This window comes from Blennius ocellaris (genome assembly GCF_963422515.1).
Source record: "Blennius ocellaris genome assembly, chromosome: 19".
Taxonomy (NCBI): domain Eukaryota; kingdom Metazoa; phylum Chordata; class Actinopteri; order Blenniiformes; family Blenniidae; genus Blennius; species Blennius ocellaris.
Window position 1 is genome coordinate 5143694 of NC_137668.1, and position 12007 is coordinate 5155700.

Below are 12007 nucleotides of genomic sequence, written 5' to 3' on the forward strand. Positions count from 1 at the left end.
TTCTCCAGTGTGACGCGCACCACTTGACGGCTGGAACGGAACAGAACCGAGCCCGGGGCCAGCAGGAGCAGCAGGAGGAGCACCAGGAGGAGCAGGAGGAGCAGCAGGAGGAGCAGGAGGAGCACAGAGGACCTGGCACGTCGAGCGGCCGTCGTCCTGAAGGTTTCCACTCGCAGCGTCATGACGCGCTCCTGATCCCGACAGCGGCTCAGCCATCCCTCCACGACACGTCCTCACATCCCGGTTCCGTCTGGACGCCTCGGAGGCCTCACCATGTCCGCCAGGGACAAGGGGGTCCTCACCATGTCCGCCAGGGACAAGGGGGTCCTCACCAAAGACAGCGTCAGCCTGCTGCCGTGCTTCTACTTCGTGGAGGTGAGCCGCGCTCAGCGGGGAGTCCGTGTCCAGGATCCTGGTGGAGGAGAGAGAGGAGAGCTGGTGGAGGAGCTCCTGGTGGAGGAGAGCTGCTCCTGATCGGGGAGACGGAGGAGAGCTGCTCCTGGTGGAGGAGAGCTGCTCCTGATGGAGGAGAGCTGCTCCTGATGGGGGTGAGCTGCTCCTGATGGAGGAGAGGGAGGAGAGCTGCTCCAGGTGGAGGAGAGGGAGGAGAGCTGCTCCTGGTGGAGGAGAGGGAGGACAGCTGCTCCAGGTGGAGGAGAGGGAGGAGAGCTGCTCCTGGTGGAGGAGAGGGAGGAGAGCTGCTCCAGGTGGAGGAGAGGGAGGAGAGCTGCTCCTGGTGGAGGAGAGGGAGGAGAGCTGCTCCTGGTGGAGGAGAGCTGCTCCTGGTGGAGGAGAGCTGCTCCTGGTGGAGGAGAGGGAGGAGAGCTGCTCCTGGTGGAGGAGAGCTGCTCCTGGTGGAGGAGAGGGAGGAGAGCTGCTCCTGGTGGAGGAGAGCTGCTCCTGGTGGAGGAGAGCTGCTCCTGGTGGAGGAGAGGGAGGAGAGCGGCTCCTGGTGGAGGAGAGCTGCTCCTGGTGGAGGAGAGGGAGGAGAGCTGCTCCTGGTGGAGGAGAGCTGCTCTCAGGTGGAGGAGAGAGAGGAGAGCTGCTCCTCGTGGAGGAGAGCTGCTCCTGGTGGAGGAGAGCTGCTCTCAGGTGGAGGAGAGAGAGGAGAGCTGCTCCTGGTGGAGGAGAGCTGCTCTCAGGTGGAGGAGAGGGAGGAGAGCTGCTCCTGGTGGAGGAGAGCTGCTCTCAGGTGGAGGAGAGAGAGGAGAGCTGCTCCTGGTGGAGGAGAGCTGCTCTCAGGTGGAGGAGAGAGAGGAGAGCTGCTCCTGGTGGAGGAGAGCTGCTCTCAGGTGGAGGAGAGAGAGGAGAGCTGCTCCTGATGGAGGAGAGCTGCTCCTGGTGGAAGAGAGAGAGGAGAGCTGCTCCTGATGGAGGAGAGCTCTTACAGCAGGGTGCCACAGAACCTGACATGACATAAATTAAAGTAATAGTATGAATAAATGTGCTGAAACATTTCTTCATGTGATGGAGTGAAATGAGAAATAATGTTCAAAGTGGAACAAGTGGCTTCTGGGTTTATTGTGAAGGGATTCCTCTTGTTTTGAAAAGGTTCTTTGTGAAAGCAGTCCTAGTTCCTGCTCCTTCCTGTCCCAGCAGCCATGATGGTTGTGGAGTCAGAGGAAGCACGTGAAAAGCTTCACACCACATTTACCTTTGCTGAAACCTTGAATCCAGTTTGCTGCTTGTGGAAAGTCTTCCTCCTCCTCTTCATCCTCGCTCCTCTTCCTCTTCCTCCTCCTCTTCACCCTCGCTCCTCTTCAGCATTGCTTCTCTTCACCCCCACCACCCTGTGGCTCCACCCTCAACCCCATGTTTTATACATCTGCCTCCACTGCTGTGGTGCCTGCAGCATCCTCCTCTTCCCCTTCCTCTTCCTCTTCCTCTTCCCCTTCCCCTTCCCCTTCCCCTTCCTCTTCCTCTTCCTCTTCCTCTTCCTCTTCCTCTTCCTCTTCCCCTTCCCCTTCCTCTTCCTCTTCCTCTTCCCCTCCCTCTTCCTCTTCCCCTTCCCCTTCCCCTTCCCCTTCCCCTTCCACTTCCTCTTCCTCTTCCCCTTCCACTTCCACTTCCTCTTCCCCTTCCACTTCCTCTTCCCCTTCCACTTCCTCTTCCCCTTCCCCTTCCCCTTCCCCTTCCCCTTCCCCTTCCACTTCCTCTTCCTCTTCCCCTTCCACTTCCACTTCCTCTTCCCCTTCCACTTCCTCTTCCCCTTCCCCTTCCCCTTCCCCTTCCTCTTCCCCTTCCCCTTCCTCTTCCTCTCCCTCTTCCCCTCCCTCTTCCTCTTCCTCTTCCCCTTCCTCTTCCTCTCCCTCTCCCTCTTCCCCTTCCACTTCCTCTTCCCCTTCCACTTCCTCTTCCCCTTCCCCTTCCCCTTCCTCTTCCGGCAACGGTAGAAATACTGAAAACAATGTTGTTTATATGCCAGGCCATGAGTTGGTATTGTTGTTTGTTTTTGTAATGAAATCACACACACACACACACACACACACACACACACACACACACACACACACACACACACACACACACACACACACACACACACACACACACACTGCAGAGAACAATGAGTTCTAAACATTAACAACAGCAGAACACAGACATTCTAGTGGACAGACCACCAAGTTGAATTGTTATTATGGTGACTGTCAAAATAAAACCACCAAGTTGAATTGTTATTATGGTGACTGTCAAAATAAAACCACCAAGTTGAATTGTTATTATGGTGACTGTCCAAATAAAACCACCAAGTTGAATTGTTTTTATGGTGACTGTCAAAATAAAACCACCAAGTTGAATTGTTATTATGGTGACTGCCAAAATAAAAGTAGGAAGTCCAGGAGAGTCTGGACTGGGAGTCATGACACCAGGGAAGTTTGTTCCTGTCTACTGGGCGTGTGCAGAACTCCTGGTTACCATGACGATGGTCTCTGGAGCAGAGCTTCCCCCGTGGAGATGGAGGCCAGGCGTTTTCATAAAGTTGTGCCTCAGCTCTTGAGCAGGGCCTGACGGCTCGGGCTGCTAACTGTGTTCTCTCCCACGCTCCTCACACACGTTGGGCAGGTCAACTGTTGTTTTACAACCATGTCCATGTGTTTGTCCACCACGGGGATGTGCACAGTAACGGACGTGTTCAGGATGGGAACGAGGAAGATTGGTTAGAAGTTTAGTCCATAAACCAAACCAAACACAACGAGCCGCTTCTCACATCATTCTTTGTTGTTTTGAGTCTATAGATGTTAATGCGAGGACGATGTGACTGGAGCGTGTTGAATGTCACAATGAGCATTTTCCTTTGGTCCTCTCCTGTTATAAAGTCAATAATCTGTGTTTGTGGACAGTTCGTATCAATAAAGCAGCAAACGTCCATGGATTATAGAAGTGAAGTCCATTTACCTCTTCTAACTTGTCCGACTGAAGCAGCATGTTGGAAATCAGACCTATGAAAGGCTTTGCATCTAATCCCAGAAGGCTTCCTGCTCTCCTTTTCACAGTGTTGAAGCTCCTTTTCCTTCCAAATCAAATGACTTCAATTTACCAAAAATCAAGGACAAATGACTGAAGACAACCAAGTCAACAAACTGCTTCTTTTCTGAAACTCGATCACTGCTGCTGTAAATTGGGGGCAAGAGAAAGAGCACTGTTATTGTGGCCTGTTGCATGTGTGTGTAAGATTCTAAATCACAACTTGTAGTTCTTCACACTCTGTGGTTTGGTTTCATCTGAATCGTCACCAGTCTGCCTCTTCAGCCTGTGTGAAAGTGCTGACGGTGCGTATTTCGTGAAGTAAATGATCTCACTTTTTGAAGCAGGCAGCTGTGGCCGGGGTCAGGATTCCCCCTAATGGAGCCCTACTTCAAAATCACTTTAGTTTAAGTGAAAAAATATATTCCAACTGGTTTCATGTTTTATTCATGCGCTCACAAAGTCCTCAGTCTCTTCTCAAGGCCGGCAGAGTCCATTGATGACAGCAGGTTTTTAACTCTCACATCATGAGAGTCCACTGCTGCTGCTTCCACTGCCTGCTTTGTGTTCTTCAGGGCAAAAAGAAAGACAGAGGACTTGGTTCCACTTTCCAGTTTGTAAGACCCACAACTCCTCCAGACAGTTCCGTTGGTATCAGGAACATTTTAACCAAAGACCAGAGTGAAAAGCAGAAAGGAGATTAGGAGATTTACGACAAACCAGTCAGACTGAGTTCTGGAGAGTTGCTCCTCTCACAGTGCAAAAGAAATAGAACACACAAAAATAGTCCGATGTGGTAAAGAACAGTTCGATATGGCAGTTGCTTGATGTGCAGGATGCTTGTGAGTCAGTGGCAGTTCTGGCTCCGAGACAGAAACTGTCACTGGGCCCCGTTTACACGAGGAAAACCAGTGAAAATGCTAAACTTCCATAGTGTCTTGGGCTTCTGTTTACACAACGGTGGGTGTTGCTACTGAAGCCTGTTTGAAAATGACTCCTAAAGTGTGACTTTCTGCAAACCTTTGGGCTCCGCCCCGAGTAAACAGTCCATGTGCATCACCACAGTGGAGAGTTCTGCTCATGCTCAGGAAGTAACAAAGACGCATGGCAGCCTCCAGAGTCAGGCCTTCAAGTCCATGGTCTCCTGTGACCTGAGAGTTTCCTGGTGGAGTCGCCAGTAATATCATCCAGCTCGTTGTCTGTAGGGGGAATCTCTATTGAAATGTTTATAGGGCATTGTTTTCTGCAAACAAAACGACCAGTAGCACCAACGAGGCCTGGGCAATAAACCCAAACCTCCCGAGGTCATGGTCCCCATGTTGGTATATTGGGAGTTTAAAAAAAGAAAAAGAAAGGTTGGTTTTGAGGGTGTAGGTCGCCTGTCCCTTTAAGACACTGTACTGTGTGAGAGACGTGACTCCACCCATCCAGTGTGTCACAGCGGTGGAGAGAGGAGGTGATGGAGGAGTTCAGAAGTCGTAGCGGCTGTGTGGAGGAATCCTGTGTTCAGGAGCCATACAGACAAAGTCAGCGTCTCATCCTCAGTCCTTCTCCTTTCAAGTCCTCTGACCATCAGCTCTTCAATACATCTTAACTAAAAGCTCTTACTTTGTGTTTTCTTCTTTTATGTCCACACAGTGTCGTTTGACGGCCCTATGGAGGTGAACTGATCAAATCCCCTAATGTTGATTTGACCACATGTCGCCCAGCGCTAGCACCACCTTGTGGGCCCACATGCTAATTATACTGCTTTAAATGTTTTTGCTGTATAAATGAACATCATTTTCACAACTTTGCCGTCTAAATGCAAAACATTTTTAAAACAGAAACGCACAAATGTTGCGTTTTCACTTGAAACGTTGTCATGTCAAGGTTGCCTGAGTATTTTTGATTTTGCTTTGCTGCACCTGCAGCACCTTCCAGGAGGGGGGAGGCCGGGGGTTGTGTATTAAACAGGACCGCTTTAGTTCATTACCTTTGTGTTTACGTTTCTATAAATGGACCTTCAGACACGCCGTACCTCTGTTGTTACGTGTGATGTCATCAGCTCGGTGTGTGAGCAAGTGAAAGAGTGAAACTGAAGACAAGTGATCAGTACAATTTACAGAAGCACCGATCCAGGTTTTTAACTTCCGATCCGAATATCTGGCCATACCGATACTATTCTGATACCAGAGCTGTGTTTGATTTAATGTTATTATTATCATTATTGTTGATTTTATATGAGACAGTAATAAACTGGTCTCTACAGTAAAGTAATAAATGTAGGAATGTTTACATGTATTCTCTCTACTGACGACTTGAAGTCAGTAGAAGGTGAGAAAAGAAGCAGGACAAAGTCTTTTAGTTAAATTTAGACAATGTGAGGGTCTGAGTGACGTCATGGTCTCTAATAAACTAGTTCTATAAACCATGTGGACAATGTGGGTCTCTAATAAACTAGTTCTATAAACCATGTGGACAATGTGAGGGTCTGAGTGACGTCATGGTCTCTAATAAACTAGTTCTATAAACCATGTGGACAATGTGAGGTCTGAGTGACGTCATGGTCTCTAATAAACTAGTTCTATAAACCATGTGGACAATGTGAGGGTCTGAGTGACGTCATGGTCTCTAATAAACTAGTTCTATAAACCATGTGGACAATGTGAGGGTCTGAGTGATGTCATGGTCTCTAATAAACTAGTTCTATAAACCATGTGGACAATGTGAGGGTCTGAGTGACGTCATGGTCTCTAATAAACTAGTTCTATAAACCATGTGGACAATGTGAGGGTCTGAGTGATGTCATGGTCTCTAATAAACTAGTTCTATAAACCATGTGGACAATGTGGGGGTCTGAGTGATGTCATGGTCTCTAATAAACTAGTTCTATAAACCATGTGGACAATGTGAGGGTCTGAGTGACGTCATGGTCTCTAATAAACTAGTTCTATAAACCATGTGGACAATGTGGGGGTCTGAGTGACGTCATGGTCTCTAATAAACTAGTTCTATAAACCATGTGGACAATGTGGGTCTCTAATAAACTAGTTCTATAAACCATGTGGACAATGTGAGGTCTGAGTGACGTCATGGTCTCTAATAAACTAGTTCTATAAACCATGTGGACAATGTGAGGGTCTGAGTGACGTCATGGTCTCTAATAAACTAGTTCTATAAACCATGTGGACAATGTGAGGGTCTGAGTGACGTCATGGTCTCTAATAAACTAGTTCTATAAACCATGTGGACAATGTGAGGGTCTGAGTGACGTCATGGTCTCTAATAAACTAGTTCTATAAACCATGTGGACAATGTGAGGGTCTGAGTGACGTCATGGTCTCTAATAAACTAGTTCTATAAACCATGTGGACAATGTGAGGGTCTGAGTGACCAAATGGTCTCTAATAAACTAGTTCTATAAACCATGTGGACAATGTGAGGGTCTGAGTGACGTCATGGTCTCTAATAAACTAGTTCTATAAACCATGTGGACAATGTGAGGGTCTGAGTGACGTCATGGTCTCTAATAAACTAGTTCTATAAACCATGTGGACAATGTGAGGGTCTGAGTGACGTCATGGTCTCTAATAAACTAGTTCTATAAACCATGTGGACAATGTGAGGGTCTGAGTGACCAAATGGTCTCTAATAAACTAGTTCTATAAACCATGTGGACAATGTGAGGGTCTGAGTGACGTCATGGTCTCTAATAAACTAGCTCTATAAACCATGTGGACAATGTGAGGGTCTGAGTGACCAAATGGTCTCTAATAAACTAGTTCTATAAACCATGTGGACAATGTGAGGGTCTGAGTGACCAAATGGTCTCTAATAAACTAGTTCTATAAACCATGTGGACAATGTGGGTCTCTAATAAACTAGTTCTATAAACCATGTGGACAATGTGGGTCTCTAATAAACTAGTTCTATAAACCATGTGGACAATGTGGGTCTCTAATAAACTAGTTCTATAAACCATGTGGACAATGTGAGGGTCTGAGTGACGTCATGGTCTCTAATAAACTAGTTCTATAAACCATGTGGACAATGTGAGGGTCTGAGTGACGTCATGGTCTCTAATAAACTAGTTCTATAAACCACGTGGACAGAGTGACGTCATGGTCTCTAATAAACTAGTTCTATAAACCATGTGGACAATGTGGGTCTCTAATAAACTAGTTCTATAAACCATGTGGACAATGTGGGTCTCTAATAAACTAGTTCTATAAACCATGTGGACAATGTGAGGGTCTGAGTGACGTCATGGTCTCTAATAAACTAGTTCTATAAACCACGTGGACAGAGTGACGTCATGGTCTCTAATAAACTAGTTCTATAAACCATGTGGACAATGTGGGTCTCTAATAAACTAGTTCTATAAACCATGTGGACAATGTGGGTCTCTAATAAACTAGTTCTATAAACCATGTGGACAATGTGAGGGTCTGAGTGACGTCGTGGTCTCTAATAAACTAGTTCTATAAACCATGTGGACAATGTGAGGGTCTGAGTGACGTCGTGGTCTCTAATAAACTAGTTCTATAAACCACGTGGACAGAGTGACGTCATGGTCTCTAATAAACTAGATCTATGTTTCAAACCCAACCCAACACAACCACTGGGACTATTTCCAGGGACTTTAGCGTGGAGGAGGACGCAGCTTCACCGAGGTGTGAACCGGCTGCTCCAGCGGAGGAACTGCGGTTTTGATGCTGCGATCGGCGCCGTTCTCCTCGGCGAGCTGACGGTGACGTCTGGCGGCAGAGCGCCACCTGCTGGACAACGGCTTTGCAAACATCAACATTGATGTTTGCTTAGCGGTGTTTTGAGCGTAAAATACGTTAGAACAGCGGACGGGTCATGAAGGTGGTGAGCTGCGACGCTCACTTCCCTCGCAGAGCAGCAGGGAACAGTGAAGAGACGAGGCTTCAAGATCTGAAATCTCCGCTACTTGGATTGGAAATGTCTAATTTTACACAAGTCCCACGGACTGGCCGTCTGTAGGACTACGTGCTGGTCTGGGGCCGGCGTGCAGATCCACCCCTGGCAGCCATCTTGTGACTAGTTTGTAATGCTAATGCAACAATGCTATTGAAGCAGTGAGCATATATCACATTGTGATAATGCATAATAAGCCAAAAAACTAATAAAATCTCAAAATATTTAAAATTGTAGCTTCTGAATTTCACAAGAGCAACATAAATGTTAGTTTTGGCAAATACTGCAATTTCTCAATACTCTATGAGTTTATAACCTCAGTGTTATCTTAAATGATAATTACCCAGTTGTGTGGCTCTAAGCAGACTTCATTGGTTGGAAATATTTCCGTCAGGTCTTTGGTGGCTCCATCAGCCGGGGCTTTTCAGGATCAGCTCCACCTGAAAACCACCAACTCCTCATCCTGCGAGAAGATGAAGATCACAGGGAGGTTTCCTCTTCCCAGCGCTCTGTGCCTGCATTCATCACCACATCATCACAATTTGATTTGATTTGAAGTTTATTTTGAACATGTAACAAAACAAAACAAACAAAACAAACAAAAGCACAGAACAGAACAGCCACATACATAAACAATATAAAAGGGTCGACACCATGTGTGTTTCACATGCATGAAGAGGAGTGGAGCCGTGCTCATCTCGTCCTACACCTTCACATCGTTGCATCACATCAGCAGTGATGTCATCATTGCTAGTTTACTACAGTGTATCTTCACAACTTCCATTAGATCCTACAGTATAATTATACTATCAACAGTTAAGACACACCTTCTGTATAAATAAACACTCCTCATGTCATCATCCAAGCAGTGTGCCTCGCCACCATCAACTCTCTGTACCTCTTTTTGAATTGGCACACATTTGCTCATGTTTTCGTCTCCACACACATTTCCTGCAGAAACCTGAGCCACAGCTGGTGACAGGACAACCTTGACGAGTCTGAAGCTGCAGTCCTGCTCTCAACTCAACCATTGTCTCTGCCACACAACAACTTTTGAATATTACCTGGTAATGGATTATTCTTTGCTTTATGAATTACTTGAATAGTTTTAAACTCCACAAGAACCATGAATTTAACAATTTCGGATTGTGAAACTCGGTACGCTCCAGACTGCCAACATTATGTGCAATTGTGATTGCTCTTTTTTCTAACATGACGAGTGTTTTCAGGGAACTTACATCAGTATTTCCTCATACGTCCACACAGTAAATTAGATAAGGTAGTATCAGTGAGTTGTATAGAATATAAAGAGACTTCTGGTCTAACAAGTACCAGGACTGAGCTGCTTCTGGAGATTTTGTTTTGAACTTGTTTTATTTGAGGTCTTCAGCCAATCGTACCTGGTGATTCATGTAAACATCCAGTGGAGACAAACAGGAAATAACATGTCAGCCTTGTTCACTGTGTTCTTCTCAAAAGCACCACGTTCAGTACGATTAAGTTTTCAACTGAGTTTACACCAGCAGCCAAACCAAGAACAATCAGATGGTAAAAAAATAATAAAAAAAGACGGGAGTGGAGGCAGTGAGCGACGGGACGCGATTATCTTGTATACATGTGTATATATAGATATATTGTAGTCATCTTGTATTGGTTCAGTTATCTTCTTTATAATAACTATAACATATTTGGTGTTTGGTTTGTTAAATATCAACTGGTCCTACATTTTGAGATTTTTTTGTGTGTTTTTTTTAACTGATTCATCGATTAATTGAAAAAAACAATCAACCGATTAATCGATTATTAAAATAATCGTTAGTTGCAGCCCTAAGTCGGAGCACGGCCTGCTACAGTGTGGATTATGACAGTAGAGACGCACCGATACCACTTTCTTTAAGGCCGAGTACAACAGCGAGTACTAACCTATAGCTACTTGCTGATATCGAGTACCAATGCAAGTGCTTATTAAATACCATAAAGCCTAATTTACTCCAGACACAGATGACATGCAAAGGCTATGCTTCACCGCCAACCACCTCTGCACAGGCTGTCGACAGTCATGTGCTTCAACTTGAGTCCAAGAAGTGAAGAGGTGCTGTTATTTGACAGTCCAGGTACTAAACCTCATCGTACACTTCAAGCATGCACTGCATGTGTAGCTGCACGCTGCCTGCTCGCTGTGAACCTGCGTGGTTGTGTCTGTCGGCGCTGACTCTGGGATTAGGGTGAAGTTGGAAGGTTGGATGCACGCTTGTATTTTCCTGCAGGCTGCAGATGAAACAGGTTAGTGTGAAAATGTGCTTGAGACGATCGGCTGCTGTTTTAATGACGGACACATCGAACCCTGATCCACAGGTCAGCAGAAACTGGAGCAGGATCATCATCCATATCATTACCGTACGGACACATGAAAGGAATCATGAGTCGACGGAGCGTTTCAAATACGATTAGCTGCTTTTGGCCCAAGCAAATTATCCAGCACTTTCAAAATAACTGAATGTGACATAAAGTATCCTGCAGAAATCTGCTTTGAAGTGCAGAGAGTACAGTATCGCTCCAAGAGCAGCTTCATCCGCAGAATGCGCTGATGCTGACCTACATTTCGCTTTTGCTCAAACCGACAGCGGAGCGAGGCCGACACAGACCTGGGAGGGGGGGGGGGGGGGCTGCTGCTTTCATGTTCCATCATTTATTCAAGATTCAACATACAACACATCACATTCCATTGAGAGGAATCATGGCTTCATGAACATTATTATCTAGGGGTACCACTTTTTTCAAGAACCAGTATGAGTACTAATCTTTAGCTAGTTGACGATATCGAGTACCGATATGAGCACTCATTAAATGGCACATTGCCAAATTCGTAACCAAACGGTAGGTGGAGGCCTCAAGCCAATGGACGTAGTTGCCACATTCAGAAAGTCTGTCTCTCCACTGGGAGCAATTTGAGGATCAGTGCCTTGCTCAAGGACACCTTGACACATGAACAATGGTTACGACTTGCTAACCTACCAACCAAGCTACAGCTGCCGTACGAGTACTCCGTGCAGTATTGGAGCCCATACCCAATACTGGTATCGGTATCACTGCATCCCAATTATTATCTGCGTTCCTGCAGAATCTGTGACTGTCTTCACGCTGGTGTGTAAGAAACATCCTCTTAACGAAGTGAAAGGAAGGAAGTTGAGTTGTATATGTACTACGTACTTATAAAGTTACTCATTTTATCTGTTGACTAATTAAAGTTAGAATTAGGACTAGTGGACCAGTCCACAAAGAGTACAACTCTGATTTAGACTGATATTCTTTTATTAAGTCAATGGCGTGTGATGTCAGTGAAACACAGTTCACTTCGTTTTTGTATTTACAGTAGAACCCGTGATGTAGGGACGTCCTAAAATCCAAGGTCAAGTGTCCCCTGAAGACAGGTGTCACATTTATCATTGAGTCAGATTGAGAAAAACCATGCGACTGTCACAAACTACGCCTTTACGTTACGTTACGCTGTGGAACCTTATGGAGCGTTACGTTATGTTATGGAAAGTTATGGAGCGTTACACTATGGAACGTTATGGAACGTTACGTTACGCTATGGAAAGTTATTGAGCGTTACGTT

The 12007-nt window shown here is 46.0% G+C and overlaps 1 protein-coding gene across 1 annotated transcript in view; it reads left to right on the forward strand.

The window, feature by feature from the left end:
• The first annotated feature begins 254 nt into the window (after positions 1-254).
• The window catches only part of plppr4b (phospholipid phosphatase related 4b), a 35477-nt gene continuing 23724 nt past the window's right edge, over positions 255-12007 (forward strand). Inside the window, exon 1 of the mRNA XM_080515451.1 lies at positions 255-375. Within this exon, the coding sequence (XP_080371577.1) occupies positions 274-375 (102 nt within the window). The 5' untranslated portion in view covers positions 255-273. The remainder of the gene's footprint in view (positions 376-12007) is intronic.